At 39.5% G+C, this 27,221-nt stretch overlaps 1 protein-coding gene across 10 annotated transcripts in view; it reads left to right on the forward strand.

Annotated features, from left to right (window-relative positions):
• Spidr (scaffold protein involved in DNA repair) overlaps positions 1–27,221 on the forward strand; it is a 280,374-nt gene that overhangs the window by 97,395 nt on the left and 155,758 nt on the right. For 8 of the 10 annotated variants that reach the window (XM_028893301.2, XM_028893303.2, XM_028893302.2 and 5 more), the window contains one exon: positions 7,788–8,004. The exons of the other annotated variants lie outside the window; for them this stretch is intronic. In XM_028893301.2, coding sequence (XP_028749134.1) covers positions 7,788–8,004 — 217 coding nt within the window. The remainder of the gene's footprint in view (positions 1–7,787; positions 8,005–27,221) is intronic. 10 annotated transcript variants of the gene reach the window in all.

Raw genomic sequence — 27,221 nt, forward strand, 5'->3', positions numbered from 1 at the left:
TACTCTTGTAATTCCAGCACTTGGTAAGTGGAGACAGGAATTCAAAGTCAGCTGTTGTGGGGTATTGGCACACTATGTGAAGATATAATGCTGTGACTGGTGTAATAAAGAGCTAGGCAGCAGGTATAGGAGGGACTTGTGGGCAGAGAGAAAGGAAGAGGAGGATGAATTGAGGCATGACAAGGAACCTGCTACAGCTACCCCGGGGGTACACAGTGAATATGAAGCCAGTGTGGACTGTATGGGCACCTGTCTGGAAATAACAGCATCAGCAACAATTGCTGTCCTTTTAAAAAATGGCTGCTGCCTTGTAAGCCACAGCTGTCTGAATCAGCCACTGCAGCTCTGCCGCCACCAGCAGCGGGCAGGCCGCAAGGGCCGAGCCGGGGAATCTGTTCTTCCGGCTCCAGCTCTCGCAAAGCTACGACGGGAACTTAACTAAACCTCTGTCCCGCTAAAGAAGTCAGGATTTAAAGTGGAATTCTTCTCTCCAGAGGCTGAATAGCAAGTAGCTCACCTCCTGTCCTTGCTCCCATCCTCTAAAAAGCCCCTGTGCTTCTCCTCGCCCCGCCTGATAAACCCTTTCTCACCTGGCTCCTCCCTACCACTTCCTGTCAGCCAGCTGCTGACTCCGCCTCCTGACCGCAGGTGAATTTTTAATCAAACACATTTTTGCATCATTAAACAAATGTTCCAGAGCATAAAGAAAAGTAACACACCTTGAAATAATATTCTACAACAAACAACAAAACCGGAAGATGGAAAATATATATGGAATGATAGATAACTGCAATGTGACATACATGAAACACCAAAAAAAAAAAAAAACAAAAAAAAAAAACAAAAAAAAACCCACCCTTTTCTCAGGAAGTGGAAAGGTCAGTAATAAGTCTAGCTTTTCTGTTGAAGTTTATCCCCCACCATAACAAAGATTGTAATTGTTCATTGTCTTTTAACATGATTAGCTGTGAACACACCTGTTTTGTCATGTTCAGTGCTAGACTGGCCTTCCTTGTCATATGTGGTGGTCATGTGAGCCCTTTTCTGCTCCTGATGAAGAGGTAGGATGAATCCATGGGATGCTCTGGTCCCTCTGGCATGGTTAGGTGCAGTGACTGTTAGTAAGTATGACAGAACAGACATTAATGGGGTCTGCTGGCCCTTTGTGAACATGTGGCCAGAGATCTTGCAGAATTGTCATGTACCGCTTTCATGGGATGCCACCGAGGAAGTAATTATTTATTAAGAAAAGGGGGTTTTATTAAATGTTAGATTGTTTCTACTTTTAAAATTTGTATTTTCTTTATAGGTTATTCTCATTTGACAGTTGTTGTTAGCTATGGAATCCCTGCATTTGCCTTCCCTAGCAGTTGTCTAGACCCAGTGTACCTCCCTCGCTACATGCCTTTCAGTGAAGTCCATTTGTGGTAATGGTCTCTTCTCTAAACACACAGTATCTTCTCATTTGAAAACATAGTTTTACTTCTTGTTTTCTTTCTTTCCCTATTTGTTAAAAGACTTGGAGATTGCCCCAGACTACTGCAGTGTATAATGCTTGTAAATTTACCATACTCTTGTTCAGACATTCATTGCCTTGAATCATGGTAAATTTCATTCATTTCACCTAATTCACTTAACTGGTGAATTAGAAGTTGTTCATTGGCTGTTTATAATTAGAAAGGGGTAGGGATCAGGGACTTATAAAACAGGTACCAAGTATAAAACTGTAGTAGGAACACCTTGGATTCTCAGTTTTCCACAAATGTTTTCTAACACTTTTTGCTGTATGGTTGTAGTGAGTTGACTCTGTGGAGACATTTTGTATGCATGCTAATGCAAAATGCTAAGAGTCTTTTGATACTTCAGAGCCTACTCCCAGTGACATACTTCCTTCAGCAAAGCCACACCTCCTAATGCTCCCCAAGTAGCCACTAGTGGCAGGTAGCGTGGGATAGAGAGAGACCGATCAAGTATTCAAATGCCTAAGACTTATGGTTGGTCATCTCTTCAAATCACCACATTCCACTTCCTGACCCTCATAAAATGCATTCAGTTTAATTTCAAAATTCTACGTAGTCTTTCCCCTTGTATTAATTTTGGTGAGTTACTAGAAGATGGCCAAAATGAAACTATTTCTGTTAGAAAGACTCACAGGATTTGGAAGTGTAGCTCTGTTGGTGGAATGCTTTCCTTTCATTCATGAAGTCCTATGTACAATGCCCAGCACTGCATAAGTCAGTGTGATGTTGCACACCTAATAATCTCAGCACTCAGGAGATAGAGGCAGGAGGATAGCAGTTGAAGGTCATCCTCAACTGGATAGTAAATTTGAGGCCAGCCTGGGCTATATGAGATCTTGTCTCAAAGAAGCAGAGGGTTGGAGAATTCCTGCCATCTACAAAAGAATGATTTCAAATTCTCTGTTCACATCCTAATTTACTTTACATTGTCCTTTCTTTTTTTTTTTTTTTTTGGTTTTTCGAGACAGGGTTTCTCTGTGTAGCTTTGCGCCTTTCCTGGAACTCACTTGGTAGCCCAGGCTGGCCTCGAACTCACAGAGATCCGCCTGGCTCTGCCTCCCGAGTGCTGGGATTAAAGGCGTGCGCCACCACCGCCCGGCTCATTGTCCTTTCTTTTATAGTACTTTAATTAGCAACATGCATTAATTTTCAGAATAACATGCCCAGGATGATTTGAGTTCATATGTATATCAATGGACTCTTGACTGTGTATTTCAAATAAATCAACCATCATAGCAACCACAGATTTTTTGTTTTCATCTCTTTTTATAGTTTTCGTGTCCTCTTGACCATCTAAAACCAAAGACCACCCACCCCCCCTTTTCCATCTCAGTTAACTAATAAAATATTCTGTGAGCTTTTTCTGGGGAAAGGCAAACAAATTCCTATTCACCCCAGGTAGGGAAACAATGGCAGACCAAAGTAAGGATTCTTTCAGAGTCTGACTTAGCAAACTAGTGAGTTTATTGGGGTTATTTACAGGAGTATGGGTGCTGGGTAGCTTACAGGAGCATGGATAACTACAGTAACTGCGTCACCAAAAGCCCACCACAGCTGAGTGACAACTAATGGAAGCTGCAGTGCTGGAGGTGCATGCCAGGTCAGAGAGTCTCCTGGAAGCAACTCTCTCCCGGGAATTATTTACTACTTTTATAATGTTTGAGAGTGACCTTGTGAATTTTGTTAGTTTCATGTACTTCCTGATATTTGAAGGTTGCTTATTACTTCTTCCTACTGGAGTCACATGAGCTTTCCTGTTCCCCTCAAGAATAAATTGCTACACAGTATTCCACCTCTTTCTCTAGTTCTTAGATTCTTTCTATCTCCTCTTCTATAATGATCTAAGCATTGGAGGGAGTGAGAGAGATCCCTATCAGTTACTAAGCATTGGGCTTCTGTGCCACAGCAACATCACTTGTTCTCAGGAGCTTCACCAATGGTTTATGCATGTCTCAAATATACCTAATCTACATAAGGAAGTTTTTGTCCACTAATAATTCTTTGGGTGCAAACACGAATATTTAGAAACAACTTGATGCACATTGCATTCATTCAACAAAACAACAGCAGTTCCTTCCCTACTGGGGTCCTATGACCCCTCCCCATCCAGAGCCTTTCACCCTGGCATAAGTACTGGGTAGGAGTTCTTCCTGTGGAATAGGCCTAAAGTTCAGTCAGAAAGCTGATTGTCGTACTCATAGTAATCATGACATTATTTTACCCATAGATGCATCCTGCCTGGCATCTTGATAATATAGCCTTTTTTCTTTCTAATTCCTTGATTATTTCTGTAATTTTATTACAGCCCCTAGGCAGGCATATTTTTTGATATCCCAGCTTTACTTTAGGTAGCAACTTTACAGAGGTTCTGTTTCTTCTAGCCTGTGTTTTGTAGTTCTTATATATTGAATAAGAAAACAGACGAGCCAGGCGGTGGTGGTGGTACATGCCTTTAATCCCAGCACTTGGGAGGCAGAGACAGACATATCTCTGTGAATTTGAGACTAGCCTGGTCTACAGAGTGAGTTCCAGGACTGCTAGAGCTGTTACACAGAAATACTCAGTCTTGAAAAGAGCACTGATTTGAAAATGCTTTGAAAGGCTGATGCTATAATGTTGCACACGTGCTGGACTAGGCAGTGTACCATGTATTTACTGTGTTCCTGCTGATTCTCAGTGCTCTCAGAGGTAGCTGATACTATATTGTTAGAGAGGCTCTTATCAGTAGCCAAATACAAATAAGGTATTAGGGTATTTTTTAATTTCAGGATTAAAAATGTTTTTCTTTATACTTTAAAATTTTCACACAGTATATTTGGATCATATTCATCCTCAGCATCTTCTCCTAACCCCTCTCAGGTTAACCCCCACCTTCTTATCCCCCGCCCCAGAGTTCATGTTGTGTTTTTTTGTTGTTGTTGTTGTTGTTTTGCAGTAGTCCATGACTCCAGTTTGTGCTGCCTATAAATACACTACCGGTGGCGGTGCCATTAACTGGAGCACGGTCAGCCTACAGGAGCCATATCCTTAGAGAAGACTAACTCCCCTCCCCTAGAAGCCATTCAGCTGTCCATAGTTCTCATTTACAGGTTCAGGCTCAAGATTCAGTCTCACTCCATTATACAGTGCTGACTAGCTTAACTTCGTGCAGATCTTGTGCACCTAACTAGAGCTGCTGAGTTCATGAGTACAGCAATCTTGTCATATTGAAAAAACAGTTTTGTCTTTAGCCTATGGCTTTTTTTTTTTTTCCTTTAATTTTAAGAGACAGGGTTTCTCTGTGTAGCTTTGTGCCTTTTCCTGAAACTCACTTGGTAGTCCAGGCTGGTCTCGAACTCACAGAGATCCGCCTGGCTCCCGAGTGCTGAGATTAAAGACGTGCGCCACCACCGCCCGGCAGCCTATGGCTCTTAAAAATCTTTCTAGTATTGCTTTTGAGAAAGTCCCTAAGTAATTGTTTCTGGCAGTTACTCAAACTATTTCATGGATGATGTGATGTTTTGGTTAAGTGCTCCAACATTTATGGAAAATATTGCCCTAGCAGCATAGAAATGACCTTTTTTGAACCATTCATCAAACTGCAAAACAGTATTTTTTGTAAAATGAGTGTTTCTAGTACTCATATTCTTGGGCTCAAATTAGGAGCTTGCCTCCACCACATAACTTGACAGACCTTATCCCATCATCTTTTTCTCTCTCAGGTAAGTGGAATTGAGACTGCTTTATTTTATTCTACAGAGGCATTCTTTATCTGTGTCTCCTAGAACTCCTGCCCAGAAGACAAGACTATGCCGTCCCTTCCCTACAGCTGTGGTCACCAGTGCTAATACCTATCACAGTGTCATAAACCTGTTTAGTCACCAAGGAAACTGTGGTGTTCAGGGCATGATAATAGTTAACATAAAATAACTTGTTTATCCCCTAAGGTATTTGGTGCTGTGGATATTGAGAAACTATCTTGTTTGGAATATTGTTAGTACTTCTTATAACAGTCTTCCAGAAATGAACATTCGATAACAGTGTGGGCCATCCTGTGTTTTTAATGTGCATTTTAATGATGGAATGTGCTCTACTACTTGTGGTTTTGTTTTTTTGTTTTTTGTTTTTTTGTTTTTTTTTTTTTTTTGAGACAGGGTTTCTCTGTGTAGCTTTGCGCCTTTCCTGGAGCTCACTTGGTAGCCCAGGCTGGCCTCGAACTCACAGAGATCTGCCTGGCTCTGCCTCCCGAGTGCTGGGATTAAAGGCGTGCGCCACCACTGCCCGGCTACTTGTGTATTTTTATAATTATTTTCCCTTTATGAGCTCTCAGGATGTCTGTATGCTCTAAAGTAACCCCTAAGTGTCTGTTACTTTCTGCTCCTGATAGGTAGTTCTTCATGTCTAGTGTGATGCGGAGCAGATATTGTAGCTACAAGACCAGAAACCTGTGCAGCTGACTATACCTGGACTTGAGCTGGGTGACCAGTGCTCAATAAATTAGCTGGTCATGAAGCCCTGGATAGTGCCTTCTGTCAGCAAGATATAGGTCAGATGGTAGTTTTGCAGTGTTTAATATAAACCCCCTAATACAAGCACAAGTTTTTAACACCTTTGAAAATAGGTCCAAAAATACACCTTTGGCCACTGTATTCTGTACATATACCAGTTTTCCTTTTGTTTCTAAAAACCCTGAGTTTCTAGCCACTGTTTGGCTGCCTTGCCCTTGAGAAATATCTAAACTAAAATGACTTTCATTGATCCAAACTTCTTTTTATGTTCACCATTGAAAAACACCTACTTTTCATTAAAGATGCATGTGCTGTGCCAGAGTCAATATGCTTACTCTTTAGTCAGTGCTTGTCTTAGAAGTTTGTCTTTTGACCTCCATTTTTTCTCACACTATGACCAGCAGCAGCTTGACATTGCACATGCTCATGTCCTTCCCTGTTTCCCTCCTGTCCTCAAGTGAGACAGGTACAAACTGTGAGAAGCAGTCATCCTGAACAGTGCCCTGACCAGTTGGTGGGGCTGCTCAGTGTGCAAACCTATACTGCAGCACTTAGCCAGGAGAAGGGATGGGAAGATTGAGACCAAGAAAACAAATGAATGAAGCAAAAGTGAGAGAGGAAGAAGTGGAAACGGAAATGAAACTATATAACTTAGAACTTGGCTTTTGGTCTTTTTGCTGTTAATCTACAGTGGTTGAGAGACTAATACTGAATGTTATTTGCAGGTCTATTTTCATTATCCCACTTAACTAATTTTTTATTTTAAAAATTAAACAGTAATATAAAAAGATAAAATATAACGTTACTAATAACACATGTTAATCTTTGCCTTTATGCCTTGATGTGTGTTTAATTGTGAAGATTTGAAATTCCCCCAGTTTCCTCTGAGTCACAGCCTTCTTTGTCCCTCCTCAGAGACATCACCCACTGTGTCTTTTTTGTGCCCTCTACTTTGTTTTCACTTCCTTCCAGTTGAGCTCCCCTCTTTCCCCTTCCCTTTTTGTTGTTACCAAGATCAGCTTTTAACTCGGGATTCTATCCACTTAGTCTCCCAAATAGCTAGGGTTACAGATGCCATCTACCACACCCAACATGAGAACTCTGCAAAGACTGTGACTTTTATTGGGAATATTTCGTGTGTCCCACCCTACTCCAGCCACTTGAGCTTATGAGGTGAACCACACACATGGTAGGCAAATGTTCTATAATTGAGATAACACTCCCAGTTCTTGGCACTTTTACGTTGTTACATAGTCCATAATTATTATTGCATTGATTTGCCTTTGTTTATCTTCTAATTCTCTCAGATGTTCACTGGAGCAGGTGACATGATCGGTTTCATAGATGAGAAAATAGAGGAGTTGAAATCTATGTAATTTGGCCAATTCTATAAGAAAGGCACTATTGGAATCCAGATCAAATTCTACCCTTTTTGTTTTTTCAAGACAGGGTTTCTCTGTGTAGCTTTATGACTTTCCTGGAACTCACTTGATAGCCCAGGCTGGCCTCGAACTCACAGAGATCCGCCTGCCTCTGCCTCCTGAGTGCTGGGATTAAAGGCGTGCACTACCACCGCCAGCCAAATTCTACCCTTTTAAATCTATACCCCAAACACCCCAAAGTCCTTGAACATCCCTGTATTAGTTTTCTTTTCTGACACTGGTACACAGTTTCTGACAGGAGCAGTTGAGGCAGGTATAGATTTTTGTTCACAAAATGTGTAGAACGCTTCTAAATATGTGTTGTCCTCCCCCTACCCCCTTCTGTCTTCAACTTCTAGGCAGAAAATCTGGTGTATTAACTGTGAAAATTCTAGAGCTACATGAGGAATGCACCATGCAAGTTGCAGTGTGTGAGCAGCTAGCAGGGCCACCAATTAGCCCTCCCAGGGAAATAGCTCCTAGACTCCGGGCCTGCCTGAAGGTTCTCTTTACCAGAGAGACTGCAGACCACCTGAGGGGGCATCCCCAGGACATCATTTACATCTTCCCTCCTTGGTGAGTACAGTAAACCCGAGTCCAACAGTCAACTGTGCATCTGCCTCCTAAGGGAAAAACAGTTTTACTAGGAAAACTTCTGTGATTTTGTTAGAGAAATGCTAACGGAAGAAAGCCAGGATGCAGTATGGATCTTATATGACTGAAGTACTGAATTGTGTCCTTTTGGAACCAGAGATTCTATAATTTGGACTTAGGGAGTAGGAAAAACAACCACTCGAGGGTTCTTGTCCAAGAGGTATGTTGCATGATCTATGATCTGGCCATTTTTGTTTTTATTCTTCTTGGGAAAATAGGTGTAGTAGGAGATCTCATGTGAAAATAGATTAATACATATTAATTCGTCATTTTCTTGGTAGTCATTTAAGAGAGAAATATAAACAGATCGGATTAATACAATTCATTATATTATAAGTATATAATAATATAATTATATAATAAATATAATAGAATCTGTTACTATAAGAAGGTAAATATAAAAAGAACGAATTAACTATACATAATATAGTTTGAACTCCAGAAGCATAAATAATCATTACTGGACCAAAATTTACCAGCAGTTCTAATGTTTGCTTTCTTTTGCTTGGGAGATTAGTTTTTACTGTGAAAAAAAAAAAAACTTTATTGCTTTTTATGGATATTGGTAAAAAGTTTTACCTATGAAATTCTTAGATTTTTGGATTTGAGTTTGGCTGCAGATATTAAACATTGGGCTTATCTTCCATAGGAGGTCTTTTAGAGCATCATGGCCAGGGATTATTTCTGGTCTCAGTGACCTCGTCATGGTTCTTAGGATCACTAGTGAAAGGGCCTCAGGCTGCCTGTGGATGAGGTTCCTGTCTTTTACCTTCTGACCCCTTTCCTCCTCCTTTTCTCCTGGATATCTTTGTTTTTAATCCTTTGCGTATTTTTTGTTACTTGATTGGAATGACTTAAAAGGAGGGTTGCAGAGAGTCTTGTATTTGCCCCAGAAATGACATGTGAAGTCTGGCTGTTTATATGCTATGCCCTGCTTTAAGAATGGATTTTCTCTCAAGCAAAAGATTCCAGAATGCTTGTGCTCATCAGGTCAAGTGGCAGCACATTTTAATGCTGTCATTAGGCATTTTAGCAAACCTACAGATGTGAAAATACGTGAAATAAAGGTAATGTCGTGAATTTCCTCAGAGTTTCTTGGTGTGTCTTTCTTAAAATGACCACCTCAAAAGAAAGCAGGGTTAGGGACTGAGCTCAGTGCTGGAGCACCTGCCTGTCATGCATAAGGCTAATTCATTCCCTAGTACTGGGAAAGAGCAAGACAAGGTAGGTGGGAGGGAGGAGGGGGAGATCAAGTTAGATTTAGAAACATAATCAGTAACTGCAAACACATGAAAGAAGTTTGTTCTTCAAGTGTCAGTGATGCCAAATAAGACACAGCATTTGAATGTTCCTAAATGTTACTAGGACCTTGTTTAACCCTTTGTCTTAATTTTTCTGTTGCTGTGATATGACACCAACACAGCATAAAAACTATTCTTTGAGGGGGAATGGAGGGATTGCTGAGTGGTTAAGAGCACTGGATGCTCTTCCAGAAGACTTGGGTTCAATTCCTAACACCCATGTGGCAGCTCACAACTGTCTGTAACTCCAGTACCGGGGGACCCGACACCGACACCTTCACAGAGACCTACATGCAGGCAAAACATCAATGCAAATAAAATAAAAATAGAAAAAAAAAGAAAGAAAATAAAAAACATTATTTGAGGCTTTTAGTTTCAGAGGATTAGAGTTCATTTGCCATCATGGCAGGTTTCATGATGGCAGGCAGGCAGGCTTTGACAAAGTTACTGAGAGCTCACTTCCAGAGACACAGCCACAAGATAGTTGTGTAGCCTGGTCTGTTTCTGGCTCCTAACAGTGGCACCAAGATCTATCCCAGGCACATGAGCTGGCATTTTGGAACTTATTACCTATGGTGGGATCCTTCCTTCAGCCTTGATGGAGAGGGCAGGATCTTGGTCCTGACTCAACTTGGTATGCCATGCTTTGTTGACTCCCAGGGGAGGCTTTATCCTTTCTGAGGAATGGATGGGGGGGGGTGGAGTGAGAGGAGGGAGGGGTAACTGCGGTTGGTATGTAAAAATAAATAAAAAATTTAATAATAGTAATAAAAAGACAGACTCAGAATGGAAGGAGACTTTTAAAACTTCATAGTCCACCCCCACTGGCACACCTTCTCCAACAAGGCCATGTCTCCTAATTCTTCCCAATCAGTTCCAGCAACTAGGGACCAAGTGTTCAGATGTATGAGTTCTTGGAGTCCATTCTCATTCAAGTCACACATCCTTAAAATCCAAACAGCCTAAATAACAATCAACATGGAGTGGATTAAATTATTTGCTGCACATTTCTGAAATGTACAGTAATTATTCCAATAATAGTGGTATATATTATCTCTATTTTTAGAACAATGTCCCTATCACAAAGAATAGGTCAGTATTCAAGGTCCCCCAGGGAGGGAGAAGCCATAAAATTCCTAGGCAGGTGAGACAGTCTAGGTCTCCTGGCCATGCTAGCAGTACTGTTACCTTGGTCATTCTCTCAATGGCAGCAGAGAAATCCACACTAGCTGCTTAGTCTGTTCAAGCTTCCTTAAGAAAATGCTACCTTTTCTCATTAAACAATAAAATTTATTTTCTCCCAATTATGGATGATGATAGCCAAGGTCAAGGTACCAACAAGATAGATTTCCTCTGAATCTCTCCTTGGCTGTTGGAACATAACCCACTGGTTGTCATCTTTCGGGATCTTTCCTCTGTGTGTCCACTCCTGGTTTCTGTCTATGCACAGATTGCTCATCCTTTTAAGGATCTGTCAGATTCAATTGAGCCCACCCCACAGGCCTCACTTTCATTTAACTACCTCTTAGTGCTCTGGGCTAGGGCTTCAACACAGGAGTTTTGTAGGGACTTGGTTTAGCCCTTACTCCTACTGTGAGAGTGAACATGTTTTCTGCTGAGTAGTTTTAATTCTGTGGCCAGGTAAGTCAACTGATTTTCTGTCTTTATATGGCCCAACGTATCATAAATAGCAGTGTCCTGTGGAGCTTCTTGAACTGTATTATATATTGTTATATAGAGACTTAGAATTTTAAAAAACATTTTAAAAATTACACATGTGCATATATATATACATATACATACACACACATATATACATATACACACATATATACACATATATATATATATCTGTGAATATTTGGGGAGTGTGTGTGCGTGAGTGCAGTTTCCCTCAGAGGCCAGAAAAGGCAATCAGATTCCTGAGAGCTGGAGTCATAGGCAGTTGTGAGCCACTCTACCTCAGTGCTGGGAATCCAGCTTGGGTTTTCTGTAAGAGCATAAGCATTCTTAACCCCTTGAGCCATCTTTCCACCCTCTAAAACTGTAATGGTCTCCTTCTATTGCATTGAGAAATTTCCTTGATGAGGGGTGAAGACTACACTTACCTGTGAGTATAAGGGCAGATGTTTATAGATTATTGTTATAATGCACGTAATTCAGGTAGAAATATACTACTGCACACATAGGGATTTAATGCCATCCTGGTTCATATGCTTCATTGCTGGGTAGGACTGTAGGTTACCTCGCTCCTTTGGAAACTTGATGCTGCCTTTCTGTTGCCATAAAAGCTAGTCCCCACGGAGGAGGCTTTCAGGTCAGTTCCATCTCAGGAGGCTCTGAGCACTGTTTCTGAACTGCATAGTATCTTCAGTAATCAGGACGTACCTTCTGCCTCTGGGAGGGAACCAAAGGCAACAGCAATAGGCTGTATGTTTTGGGCGTTTCTTAGACAGTCTTAGCCAGCAACTCCAAATAGGGCTTCTCATGTCTAGTGTTGGGATTTTTTTTTTGTTAGAGGATCTGCTGATGAGAAAAGTTCATTTTATATATATAATTATATGTATATATATATATATATATGTGTGTGTGTGTATGCACACATGTGTGTATATATACATATATATACATATGTATACACACACACACACACACACACACACACACACACTGGCTTATAGTATAGCATGATTTCTTGTAGATTTTTCAGCCATCCATATTGTTATTTTACCTCCCTCTTTCTCCTGTATTTACCTTCTTCCCCTTCCTTAATGAATCCCCCCTTTCCCATTTCCCTGATCAGATTACTTGTGTCCTGTTAATCCCCTCTCTATTACTTCCCAGCCCCCCATCCTGGCAATGGTCCTGTTTACTTTCCTGGTTTCTATAGTTGCTATAGGCTGTGTTACTCACATCTGAATATTTGGAGCTAGGAACAGCCAATAAAAGAGAATATGTAAGGTTTTTCTAGGTCTGGGTTACCTTATTCAATATGATCTTTTCTGGTTCCATCTATTTCTTCCAATTTCATGATTTCACTATTCATTACAGTTGAATAATATTTCATTGTGTAGATGTGCCATGATTTCATTATCCATTTGTTGGTTTTCTCTATTTTCTCTCTGTTGAGATGAGATCAGTAATGAACATGGCTGAGTTGTTACCTGTGGAAAAGATACCATGCATGTCCTTTGGGCAGATGCCAACGAGTGGAATAGCAGAGAAATGGTAGATTTATTTTTAGCTTTTGGAGAATTCTCCACACTGATTTCCATGGTGGCTGCCTGATTTCGCAATCCCATCAACACTGAATGAGTGGGTCCCTTTTTCTCTGCATTCCCTCCAGCATTTGCTGTTGGTTGTTGTACTGATCTTTGCCTTTCTGACTGGGATAAGATCAAATCTCAAAATTGTTTTGGTTTACATTTCTCTAAATGCTAGGTATATGAACTTTTTTTGAGATGTTTCTTAGCCTTTTTTTTTTTTTTTCCTTTTGAGAATCCTCTATTCAGGTCCCAGACCTATTTTTTCATGGGTCATTTTTTAAAAGTTCATTGTATATTCTATGGGTAATTTTTTAAAAGTTCTTTGTATATTCTGGATACTAACCCTCCGTCAGATGTATGGTGCTGTCAAAGACTATCTTCCACTCTGTGACCTCTCTCTTCATCCAGTTGATTGTATCATTTACTGCCTAGAAGCTGTTTAGTTTTATGAGGTCCTACTTGTTAATTGTTGGCCTTAGTTCTTGGGCAAATGGAGTCCTATTCAGGAAGCCCTTTACTACCCCTGTATCATGTAGGGCACTGCCTATGTTTTCTTTTAGCAGTTGTAGCATTTTAGGTTTCATATTTAGGCCTTTGATCCAGTTGGAATTAATTTTTGTATAAAGTTATAGATACTAGTTGTCTTAGTTAGGGTTTCTATTACTGTGAAGAGACACTGTGACCACTGCAACTCTTATAAAGAAAACATTTAATTGGAATGACTCGCTTACAGTTTAGTCCATTATCATAACAGGACACAGCAGCAGGCAGGCAGACATGGTGTTGGAGAAGTAGCTGAGAGTTCTGCATGTTGTGCAGGCAACAGGAAGTGATCTGAGACACTGGATGTGACTTGAACATATATGAGACCTCAAAACTCGACCTCAGAGTGACACACTGTCTCCAACAAGGCCACACCTACTCCAACAAGGCTACTTCCTAATAGTGCCACTCCCTTTAGGGACCATTTTCTTTCAAACCACCACCCCAGTCTGATTTCATTCTTCTACACATGCTATCTTTTTCTCCATCCTATGTTAATTGTGGGTAGCAGAGAGATGGATTTTGCTTCTTGATCCATTCAGTCAATCTTTGTATTTTATTTTAAAAATTGAAGCCTTGATATTTAAAGTTATTACTGAAGTGTGTGTTGTAATTATCATGTTATTGAATTTTTGTGTTTTCAGTTGTATTTGAGATTTTAGTAGTTACGGTTTCATATTCCTTTCCAAAGTCTCTCTGTTATGTTCATCTATCTTGTCAGCCCAAAATAATGCTTCCTGTACTTTTCCTTAGGTTCAGTTTCTTGGATATAATTTTTTAAGGATTTTTTTGTCATGGAAAAATTTTGTTCCTTTTTCAATTATGGCAGACAGGTTTTCTGGGTAGTATTAGTAAGTAGTTAATATTGGTATTAGTATAGTTAGTAGTTTGATATTAGCATAGGATGGTTGACATCGTCTTTTAGGACTTGGAATGCATTGCTCCTGGGTCTTCTGTCTTCCCAAGTGTCCACTGAGAAACCAGCAGTTATTCTGATGGCTTTCCCTTTATACGTCACCTGTGTTTTGTTTTGATTTTTCCCTCTCTTGTACTTTCTTTGTTCTATATAGTTAGTGTTTTAAATATAATATGTTGTGGGATTTTCTTTTTTGGTTTTGTCTGTTTGGTATTTTCTTGTGATTCTTATATCTGTATGTGTGTGTCTTTCTTTAGTTCGGCATAGTTTTCTTTATGACCTTGTTGAAGTTCTGGTTCTATGCCATTGACTTGGGGTTCTTTTTTCTCATCCGTTCCTATACTTTTGAAGATAGGAATTTTTCATGATGTCACACATGTCCTTTTTGTTCCTTTCCTGTGCTTCAATTTTTTTTTATGTTCTGAGGAATAACTCTGGATATACTGTGTTGAAAACTATTGTTGTTTAGGCCTTGGAATACATTACCACATGTCCTTCTGGCCTTAAAACCCTTTCTGCTATCATTTTTGGGGCTTTGCCTTTCAGGCATTTTCAGGCTTTTTCTTGCAGCTTTCACTATTCTCGGCTTTGTGTTTTTGGAACCAGCAATATAACTTCAGGAGTTTATTTTCTAGTTATAAATGATTAAGCTTCTGCATTATTCCCACAACTAAATGTTCTTGTCTTTTCCAATATTTGGAAACTTTTTATTTCTCTGAATCTGTTTTCTCTACTTTTAGCCTACTCATCTATTCCTTTGTCTAAAGTTTCCCAAAGGTTCTAGATAATCCCTCCTTCCCTCTCTCCCTCCCTTCCTCTATCGCTACCTGAGTGTGATAATTCATCAGCTTGTCTTCAATATATTTGTTCGTTCTTCTGCTTGATTTAGTCTTTTGGTGGGTCTTTAAAGTAAGGTTTTGTTGTGTTTGATTTTTGACTTACTGAGCAAGACATTTGTTATTTCTGTTTGTTTATTTTTGCAATTTATTGAAATCTTTTATGCCCTGTGTCTTACTTAGGGTTTCTATTGCTGTGAAGAGACACCATGACCATGGTAGTTCTTATAAAGGAATACATTTAATTGGGTCTGGGTTATAGTTTCTGTTATATTATCATCATGGTGGGACATGGCAGCATGCAGGCAGACATGGTGTTCGAGAAGGAGCTGAGAGTTCTACATCTTAATCTGCAGGCTGCAGAAAAGACCAGTGTACTAGGTGTAGGTTGAGCATATGTAAGACCACAAAGCCTGCCTCCATGGTGACACGCTGTGGTGATATTGTGTTCCCCAAAATATTGTGTACCCTAATAAACTTATCTGGGGTCAGAGAACAGAACAGCCACTAGATATAGAGGCCAGAAAATGGTGGTGCACACTCCTTTAATCCAATCATTTGGGAGGCATGGATCTCTGTGAGTTCAAGGCCACACTGGAAACAGCCAGGCATGGTAACAAGAGCCTTTAATCCCAGGAAATAATGGCAGAAAGCAGAAAGGTATATAAGGCGTGAAAACCAGGAACTAGAAGCTTTTGGCTGGTTAAGCTTTTAGGCTTTTGAGCAACAGTTCAGCTGAGATTCATTCTAGATGAGGACACAGAGGCTTCCAGTCTGAGGAAACAGGATCAGCTAAGGAATTGGTGAGGTGAGGAAGCTGTGGCTTATTCTGCTTCTCTGATCTTCCAGCATTCACTCCAATACACCTGGCTCTGGGTTTGTTTTTATTAATAAGAACTTTTATGATTCTTGCTACATCTGTCGCCCAATGTTTGTGGAATGAATTCCCGAAAAAGCCGCTTTCTTGTGGCCTTGCAGGCCCCAGCTCAGACCTGAGCTACACATTGCCAGTTGTGGTGATGCATGCTGGTAGGATTTACTGAAGGAGGCAGAGGCAGGAGGATCCCGAGTTTGAGTCCAGCCTAGGAGGCTTGCTAAGGAGAAGCTTCGGCAAGCCACAAATGGTGGTGGGACCATGGAGGCAGCGGCTGCTGCTCCAAGTTGCAGGCTGCTTCTCATCATGTTGGTCACTGTGGTGATGCTGCTACCTGGGATGAAGGGTTTACTACTGCTGGTTCAGAGAAGAATTGACAGGACCATCGTGTTACAAGAAAGCATCAGCAAAAGTCAGTTTGGAAAAGTTTGGCAAGACAAATGGTGGGGAGAAATTGTTGTGAAGATACTTTCTTCTAGGGAAGAACATTCATGGTTCCGAGAGACAGACATTTATCAGACTGTGATTGCTCCAAACCACAGAGGAGGCAAAACAAAAAACAAAAACAACAACAACAAAACCGTCTTCAGGGAACCATGACCACACCTAACAGCAACTTTGAAATCTTCAAAGGGATGACGGGATCCAACAAAGATATTCCACATGGTCTGTGGTAAAGCCATTAAGCTGATTAACACCATGGAAAGATCGGCTTTGGACTACAAACTGCTCAGGATAATTTTGAGATGGTTCGCTGAGATGATCCAGATTCACAGACTACTTGAACAAGGACTTGAAACAAGTCCTGCATTTTCTCATTATGCAGCAACTGGACAAATGATATAGGACTTGACAATTAACCCAAAAATTTTCTTTTTAGGATCCCCTAAAGACATCTTCACCTCTAGAAAGCAGGAAGTAATTTTAAGAAAACGACACCCATATTCCCAAGAGGTGGGGTGGGTGTTTTTGGTCGTTTAATGGCTTATGGATAATTGTCATTGTTTAAGGTGGTTGGTTACAAGTTGTTAATTGTTAATGGTCAGGAAAAAAGCTGAATAAGGAGATTAGATTCAGAGTTTTTGTTTAAAAAGAAAAAGAAAAAAAGAGAATATAGTTATGAGGTAGATCATTGAATCCACTCTGAGAAAAAAGATAAAGAAATAATAGGATAAATGGGTAGATCATTGAATCTACTCTAAAAAGAAAAAGGAGAAGATATAAAAATGACAAAAGGTAGAAAATATGGATATAATAAGATAAAAAGAGAAATTATTGAATCTACTTTTTAAAAAGGAATTACTTGTTTTACATAGGATAAGTAATAAAAATTTTTTGTCTGAGTTTATCAAATGTTACTGGACTGGACATTGTTAATATATATTAATGGAGTTTTTCATCTGAATCTGTCAAATGTTAATGGACTAAACATTGTTAATGTAATTCTTGACTGTATATATTGTATATGCTCTTTGGATATAGTTTTTCTTGTATTATAAGCTTTTTTTAATTTTAGACAAAAAAGGGGAAATGTGGTGATATTGTGTTCCCCAAAATATTGTGTACCCTGATAAACTTATCTGGGGGTCAGAGAACAGAACAGCCACTAGATATAGAGGCCAGGAAATGGTGGCACACACGCCTTTAATCCTATCACTTGGGAGGCAGAGATCCATCCGGGTCTCTGTGAGTTTAAAGCCACACTGGAAACATCTAGGCATGGTGACTCACGCCTTTAATCCCAAGAGTTGAGCCTTTAATCCCAAGAAGTGAGGGCAGAAAGCAGAAAGGGATATAAGGTATGAAAACCAGGAACTAGATGGGTTAAGCTTTCTGGCTTTAGAGATTCATTCTGGATAAGGACTCAGAGGCTTCCAGTCTGAGGAAACAAGATCAGATGAGGAATTGGTGAGGTGAGGTAGCTGTGGCTTATTCTGCTTTTTTGATCTTCCAGCATTCACCCCAATACCTGGCTCCGGGTTTTGTTTTTATTAATAAGACCTGTTAAGATTCATGCTACAACATGCTTCTTCTAACAAAAGCCACACCTCTTTGTAAAGATTGTCACTCAAATTTATTTAATAAAATGCTGATTGGCCAGTAGCCAGGCATGAAGGTGGGGTGAACAAGCTTAAGAATTCTGGGAAGAGGAAGGGTGGAGTCAGGAGTTGCCAACCAGATGCAGAGGAAGCAAGATGAGAATGTCAAACTGAGAAAAGGTACCAAGCCATGTGGCTAAACATAGATAAGAATTATGGATTAATTTAAGTGTAAGAGCTAGTCAGTAATAAGCCTGAGCTAGTAGCCAAGCAGTTATAATTAATATAAGCTTCTGTGTGGAAATTTGGGAAGTGGCAACTGGGTATTTGGTAGTTGTTGGTGGAACAGAAACTTTCTCCTATACCTCCTAATATTGTCATTCCCTATGGGCTAAGCATTCAAACACATGAGTCTATGGGGACATATCTCTTCAAACCATCACAACCTGTACTGTTACTTTTGATTCAGCTATTTATGTCTTCATTGAATTCACTGCTGAGTTAAAAAATTAGCCTTGGGAATTTTTTTTCTCCATCCTCCTCTTTCAACTTTAGGAGTTAGGACTTTTTAAGGGAGTGATGTTATGTTACCTTACTTTTTGAGTACTTCTGGTACTGTGTTGCCTAACTTTTGCTGTAAATATCTCTTCCACTTTGATACAATGGTCTCATTTAAATAGCTATTTCAGAGGGATTGGTGTCCAGTACCATTCAGAGAAGGTATAATAAGACACCATAAAAACAGCATGAGGAAAAACATGCATAACATATTATGATTTTTAACCTTCATTGTTAGTTTGACTTGATTTGGACATGTTTACATACATCTGATTGTATCTATAGGGATCTTCCTAGACAGGTTTAACAGAGAAGGGGAGACTCACCCCCAGTGTCCCTGGCACCATTTCATGATGAGTGAGACTGTTGGTGCAGTGTGACCAACCACCTCCATATCTGCATCAATGCCTTCATGCCTCCATGATGGGCTAGACCCTCAAACTGTGAACCAGAACAAACCCTTCCATCCTTAAATTTATTTTTGCCAAGTATATAGACCAATTTTCAGGTCACAGCACCAAGAAAATTGACTAATACAGAAAATGCAATTAAAAAAAACACTGTATCAATCTAAAAATTATTCACCAATAAGTTATAAGTAATAAAATGGTGAAACAAAATGAGAGGCAGGAAAAGGAAAGCAAGGCAGCAGGAAAGGAAAAAATTGGGTGACTGAAAAATGAAATACAGAAAAGAACAAGAATTTAAAAATATTAAGTTAAGATGATTTTAAAGGTAAATAAATTAGATAAAAATAAAGAAAAATAACTCAAAAGTATTCCTAGCTGTAGAACTTTCATTGGAAAAGCTTCTTTCCAGGTTTTCTCATACTGGGATCTGCCAGGTTGCATGGTACCTGGGGTTGATTGTCATTTCTCTCTGTTTCCACCAGACAGTTGATGTCTAGTACTGGAATCTACCAGGAAAAACCTTCTTTCCAGGTTTTCTAGTACTGGAATCTGAAAGGTTGCATGGATCTGGGATCAATTGTCATTTCTCTTTGTTCCCACCAGAAAGTTGTTGGTGTCTGAGAGCTGAGAGCAGGGCAGTGAATGGTATGTTGTCAGTAACAGGACTACACTTTCTTTAGAAATGTCACAGATATGCTTATTTGCTAATTTCCATGAGTTTCACATCCTGAGGGTCTTCCTGTGTGTACTTCTCAATCTGTATACCATGAGGTGCTGTGAATTGCTTTCTCTAAATGTGAGGACCAAACAGATTATTGAATTCTTCCCTAGCTTTGTTAAGTCATCTAAAGTCATAGGAACTGAGCAGTCCACAGTCTTCTGACTTATCCCTAGAAATAAAATTTAGCCTCTGAAAAGAGAACCGCAGAAACTGAGCAGTCTGTTGCCTTCAGGTTGCACATTCTCCAATGCAGTACCAGCAATAATTTTAGGTCAGGAGTCTGGTTCAAAGACATCAAAGTTAGTTACCAAACACTGTCCTATCAATAGCTCAAGCTCTCCACAAAATAAAACTTAGAAAGTTTTCCTCTTTCCGTGATGATCTTTTGTGTCCATTTCCCACTCTTTACACTGACATGGTATCTATCCCCAAGGATCCTGGATTGTGACTGATCCATGTTTTCTGAGCCCACTCTGAAATAATCAGCCTCTTCTTGCAATGGAGCCCTGGGTAAGGCAAATGCTGCAGCGAATTGAGCTAACAATTCAGGAGGAGCCTTTTTCATACTAAACTTTCCCATGGAGATTTCTCTGTGGCAGTGACGGCCAGTGTCCTATTATTGGGGCCACGTTTACTGATACGATGCTTGCAGTGTCAGGGTCTACTCTCTCATAAGGCAACCAAAATTGTCTGTCAGACAAGGCTGTTGTTTCTGGAACATAGATAAAATTGGCCGTTAGTGATAAAAGATGAAAATTGGCATTGTTGCATGTTCCTTGACAACAAGTATTGTTTAAAGAGTCTCTTTTAGGCTAAAATGAAAAGATAACAACATCTTGAAACCAAAAAAAAAAAAAAAAAGACAATAATAGTATTAATGGTTTTGGGGTTTTTTTTGTTTTTGTTTTGTTTTGTTGTTGTTTTTGGTTTGGTTTTTTTGAGACAGGATTTCTCTGTGTAGCCCTGGCTGTCCTGGAACTCTCTTTGTAGACCAGGCTGGCCTCAAACTCAAAGAGATCTGCCTGCCTCTGCCTCCTGAATGCTGGAATTAAAGGTGTGTGCTACCACTGCCCAGCATTAGACAATACTGATAAAGATAGATATAGATAAATATAAAAGCCATTTTTCTTGCAGTTTTGGTATTTATAATTTTTGTCATGTATGATTATGCAAATGCTCTCTATTAATGATAAATTTATGCTAATAGGTATATAATGTATAAAGAGTAATCTGTGACAACAACATGAAGTAAGGAGGGATAGAGATGTGTAAGAACAGAATACTTGCATACCATTGAAATTTCCTCAGTATTAGCCAAAACAAGTTCTTAGAAGTTCAGGATATTGATTCAAATCCCAAAGATAAAAGTTAAGAAAATGACTAAAGGCCATGAGCTGACTCAGCAAGTAAAAGTGCTTTGTGTGTAAGCTCGACAACCTACTTTGACACTTTCCTCATCCAATATGTCCTGATTACAGCTTCCCTTTCCTTTACTCCTTCCGGTTCTTCTCCACCTACTCTCCCTGAATCCACTCCCTCCCTATTTCTCATTAGAAAAGAACAGGCCTCTAAAAGATAACAACCATATATAACAAAATAAAGTATAATAAGGTAAAGCAAAAACCATTGCGTTGAGGTTGGACAAGGCAAACCAACAAAAAGAAAAGAGCCCCGAGAGAAGGCACAAGAATTGAAGACCTGCTTGTTCCCACACTTAGGAGTCCCATTAAAATACTAAAACTGAAGGTTATAATATATACTCAGGTGAGCTGGTGCAAACACATGCATACCCTGTGCTTGCTGCTTCAGTCTCTGTGAGTTCATTGATGGCTGAGCAAGGTATCATGGGTATAGCAGAATATCATTAGGAGTCATTTTATCACCTTTATGTTTTGTTTTGCTTTGTTTTTACCCTAAGGTCCCTGGTTCTTAGTCACCAAGCAGTGTTGGGTATGGATTTCATCTCATGGACTGGATCTTAAGTCAAATCAGACACATCAGTTAGCTACTCCCACAAACTTTGTGCCATTGTTGCCCTAGCATATTTTGCAGCAGGACAGCATTGTAGATCAAAGTTTTTGTGGTTGGGTCAGTGTATGCATTTCTCTTTTGGTACATAGCAGAGTACCTTCCTGTACTAGGATGTAGGAGTAAAGGCTCTATGTAGGCACTAGCTCAACCTTTCCATGTTTAGTGAGTTGTGTGGATGTTGTCTTCTGCAATGAGTCTTGCTGTCAGATTGTGGAGAGCAGCCTATTGCCTTAGTACCAGCCTGGGTTGTTTGGGGATTTCCATGAGACTCCTTTGGGCAACAGCGCAGTTGAATGTAACCCAATCCTGATAATGGGAGTTTCATTTGGTGGCAAGAGTTGGCCAGCTGGGACTCTGTCTCCCTTATTATTTTGAGACTTGATTTGGATCACTTTCATATATTTTAGGAAATTTCCACTGCACTAGGTTTCCATACTACCCCTCCAATGCCCCTCAATTTTAATTGGAGAGAAATGACTTTAAAAAGTTCTCTGACGTCTGCCTGCATGCCATGGCATGCATGTGTACACGCTCCACACATTCACACACACTAATAATAAGAAGAAGAAATTTTTCAGAAAGAAAAAAGAAAGTAATACAGTGAAAAAGAACAAAGGACTTTAAAGATATTACAAAAATAAAAATAAACAATAATAAATAACTGAAGAACAAAAAAGAATATAGGACATATAGCAAACTATGAATAGATAAAATAACAGAGTAAACTCTTTATAAATGTTTACATTAAATGTGAGTGAATTAAACTGAACTTTTAATATTTTTATTTATTCTTTGAGAGTTTCACATACTATATTTTGATCATATTCTTTCCTTTCTCTTCATTCCTTCAAGATCCTGCCCTACCTTCTTCCCCACCAAGCTTCATTGGTTTTTCTCTTACTTAACAAACAAACATGGAGTGCATTTTATGTTCTCTCACTCCTACTGAGCATGAAGGCTGCCCTAGGTTGTAGTGGTTATACCCAGTGTCACTCCAGTGAAGAAAACAGATTTTCCCTTTTTTCAATAGCTATCAGTTGTGACTAGCTTGTTGACTGCCCCGCCCCCTCCTCTTGCCTCCTTGCACAGTCTTTGTGAGTTCCCATGTCCATCTGGCCTGTTACATTTGAAAAGCACTGTTTCCTTGAAGTTGTTCACTTTGGGCTTTTATAATCTTTTCACTTTCTTCCACATAGATCCTTCAGATAGACAGACAGAGAGAAAGCGACAGAGACAGGGAGAGAGACAGAAACAGACAGACAGACAAAGATAGGGAGAGAGAGAGGAGTTATGATACAGACATTCTATTTAGGGCTGAATATTCCAGCAGCTGTTTTTCTCTGTATTAAGTTGTAGGTTTCATGGTTAATTACCATCTATTGTAAGAAACTGCTTCTCTACCGAGGGTTGAATGCTGTATTGATCTTTGGGTATAGAAAAATGTCATTTGGAGCAAGTTTTTTGCTATGTTCCTTTAGCAAAACAATTGTAGCAGGTTTCCCCCTAAGGCCCATGAACTGTCCAGCCTGAGGGTTTTTAGCCTAGTTGACAGTGTGAGTTATGGTTTTCATATTGTGGAGAAGATTTGAAATCCAATCAAAAAGTAATTGGTTACTCCCATAACATTCTTGGTAGTATTGCACAAGTGCATACTTTGCAGGCAGGTTGTTACTATGGTTTGCAGGTTCATAGCTGGATGTGATTGATGATGACTTTTCTCCTCTAGGAGCATGTGTGCACTTCCTTAGTAAGAGTGGTGATTTCAGTTAAGATTCAGCTAGTATTCTCCATGTTCTATGATGTAAATATGTGGTGTCTTCAGTAATAGGATCTTATCATCAAATTGTGGAGAACCCAAAATACTGTAATGTGGTGGTGGTGGTGGTGGTGGTGGTGGTGGTGGTGATGGTGCTGCTGCTGCTGCTGCTGCTGGTGGTGGTGGTGGTGATGGTGCTGCTGCTGCTGCTGCTGCTGCTGCTGCTGCTGCTGCAGCTGCTGCTACTAGAAGACCCAATTGGCCAACAACTCAAAGACATGTAACTCCTGCCTGATACTGGAGCTTTTATTTGGTAGCATATCATATCTAGTTGGGAAATCTCCACACCCCATTGTTTAAATGGTAGCTCCATTTAAATTCTGTTCATCTATGCATGTATTTTAGGAAACTTCTTCAGTGGCAGTTTTCTGTATGGCTTTTAAAAGAGGTCTTTAGTGTTAATTATCTATGCCCTGTTTTCCATTCCCATACCTGTTTTCTCTTCTTTATCTGTTGATAACACTATATTATATTTCCCTTTTCTTGGAAGAGCACCTCCTACCCTCCAGTTCATTAATAGTTACCTAGCCTCTATGGGCATTCTAAATGAAACCTTCATATCTAAAGCTTAAAAACTAACATCCAGAATATAAGAGAAAACATGTAATACTTGTCTTTCTAGGTGTGGATCATCAGACTCAGCATGATTACTTCTAACCATCCACCTTCAAATTTCATAATTCTGTTTTTCTTAAGAGCTGAATAATGTATAAATATATCACATTTTCATTATCCATCAGTTAATGGACATCTAGGCAGTTTCCTTTTCCTGGCTATTGTGAATAGAGCAGCTATGAAAAATGGATGAGCAGTTATTTCAGTAGTAAGATATAGAGTCCTTTGGGTATATGCTCAAGAGTAGTATAAGCTATATTTATCATATAGTAGACCTTATTTCTAGCTTTCTACCCCTCACCCCTCTTGGAATCTGCACTGATTTAAATAGTGTCCATACCCTTAACACTTTCACCCGCAATGAATAAGTATTTCCTTTTCCCTGCATCCTTGAATATCTGCTGTATTTTTTTTTCAAAATTATTGTTAATCTTGCCCATTTTGACTGGGTAGACTAAAATCTCAAAGTAGTTTTATTTTGCATGGCTCTGATGGCTAAGTATGTTTTAAAAATGTTTCTCAGCCCTTTGCTTTTCATCTTTCATTTCTGTTTATTTTCTGTGCCTCATGTTTTAACTGGACTTGTTTTCTTGCTATTCAGATTGTTTTAGTTCTTTGATAGTCTATATACTAACCCTTTATCAAATGTGTGTATATGTACATACATTTATATATACATGTATATGCTATCCATATATATGCAAGTCTGTGTGTGTATAATTTATTAAGTTTTACAGTGATCCTTTTGGAGTTGAATTTCATTCAGGGTGAGAGAGGGACTCTAGTTTCATTCTTTGACATGAAGCTGCCCAGTTTGATCATCATCATCTATTGAAGATGCTGTCTTTCTCTAGTTTGTACTTTTGGTTTCTTTGTCAGAAATTAGGTGTTGGAAGGTGTATGGACTTAGATCTGGGTCTTCAGTTCTATTCTGTTGACCACCGTGTCTGTTTTTATGCCAATACCATGCTGTTTATATTACTAAAGGTCTGTAGTGCAACTTGAAATCTGGTGTTGTAATACCTCCAGCATTTCTTTTGTTTTCAGGATTGGTTTAGCTATCCTGGGATTGTGTTTTGTTTGTTTTGTTTTCCATAGGAAGTTTCAGATTATTTTTTCAATTTTTTTCAGTATTTTGTTGTGGATTTTGATTGGGGTTATATTGAATCTGTAGATTGCTTTTGTAGGTGGGCCATTTTCACAATATTCTGCTCATCCATGAGTTTGTGTGGGGGGGGGTCTTAATTTTTAGATGTTTTCCTTTTTTTATTTTAATGCCATGTCCTTGAGTTCCTATTATACAAGGATTTCACTTCCTTATTTGGGTGTTATTCCAAAAAAAAATTTTTTTTGAGGCTGTCGTGAAGGTTATTTTTTTTTTATTTTTCCTCTGTATGTATGCCATTTGTATAGAAGAAGGCTACTGATTTTTGTGTATTAATTTTACATCCTGCTATTTTGCTGAAAGTGTTTAGAAGTTTCCTGAAGAGTCTTTAGGATCTTTTGTGCCTAAAATCATATCATCTGCAAATACATATGCTTTGACTCCTTCACTTTCCTACTCAACCCCCCTTGGTTTCCTTCAGTTTTCTTATCCTTCTAGCTATGACTTCAAGTACTATATTGGCTACATATGGAGAGAGTAGATATCTTTATCTTGTTCCTAATTTTAGTGGAAATGCTATATGTTACATATTTTGTTGACTGTGGGCTTGTTGTAAATTGCCTTTTATGACCCTTGAATCTATAATCTCTCCAGGACTTTTATCATGAAGGAGTGTTGGATTTTGTCAAAGACTTTTTTGCATCTAATGAGATGACCATGTGGTTTCTGTCTGTTTATGTGATGGACTACATTTATTGATTAATGTATGTTGAACCATTCTGCATCTCTGGGATAAAGCTGACTTGATGGTGGATGATCTTTTTGATGTATTCTTGAAATTCAGTTTGTATTATTTCATTGAGAAATTTTGTGTTCAAAAGAGATAGTGGTCTATAATTTTCTTTTTTTAATTTTTATTTTATAATTTAATTTAATTTTACATATCAGCCATGGATTCCCTTGTTCTCCCCCCTCCCACCTCCTTCCCCTACCTTCCCCCCAGCCCACCCCCTATTCCCATCTCCTCCAGGGCAAAGACTCCCCTGAGGATTGAGTTCAACTTGGTAGATTCAGTCCAGGCAGGTCCAGTCCCCTCCTCTCAGGCTGAGGCAAGTGTCCCTGTATAAGTAAGCCCCTGGTTCCAAACAGCCAGCTCATGCACTGAGGACAGGTCCTGGTCTCACTGCCTGGATGCCTCCCAAACAGAACAAGCTAATCAACTGTCTCTTATCCAGAGGGCCTGATCCAGTTGGGGGCTCCTCAGCTATTGGATCATAGTTCATGTGTTTCCATTTGTTTGGCTATTTGTCCCTGTGCTTTTTCCAATCTTGGTCTCAACAATTCTCACTCATACAAACCCTCCTCTTTCTCGCCAACTGGACTCCTGGAGCTCCACCTGGGGCCTGGCTGTGGATCTCTGCATCCGGTTTCCTCAGTCATTGGATGAGATTTCTAGCTTGACAATTAGGGTGTTTGGCTATCCTATCCCCAGAGTAGGTCAGTTCAGGCTGTCTCTCGACCATTGCCAGTAGTCTATTGTGGAGGTATCTTTGTGGATTTCTGTGGACCTCTCTAGCACTTTGCTTCTTCCTATTCTCATGTGGTCTTCATTTATCATGGTCTCTTATTCCTTGTTCTCCCTCTCTGTTTTCTTGATCCAGCTGGGATCTCCCACTCCCCTAAGTTCTCTTTCCCTCGAACCTTGCCCTTCATTACCCCCACTCACATCCAGGCTGTTCATGTAGATCTCGTCCATTTCTCTGCCACTGGGCGATCCCTGTGTCTTTCTTAGGGTCCTGTTTTCTAGGTAGCCTCCCTGGAGTTGTGCGTAGCAGTCTAGTCATCTTTGTTTTACATCTAGTATCCTTCTATGAGTGAGTACATACCATGTTTGTCTTTCTGAGTCTGGGTTACCTCACTCAGGATGATTTTTTTCTAGATCCATCCATTTGCCTGCAAACCTAATTTTCTTTTTTGTTACATCTTTGTCTGGTTTTGATATCAGGGTAATGCTTCATAATAAGCATTTGGAAATATTCATTCATTTTCTGTTTTATGAATTTGAGGAGTATAGATGTTAGTACTCTTTTGAAGATCTGGTAGAATTT

Source organism: Peromyscus leucopus, chromosome 12, assembly GCF_004664715.2.
Source record: "Peromyscus leucopus breed LL Stock chromosome 12, UCI_PerLeu_2.1, whole genome shotgun sequence".
Lineage (NCBI taxonomy): Eukaryota > Metazoa > Chordata > Mammalia > Rodentia > Cricetidae > Peromyscus > Peromyscus leucopus.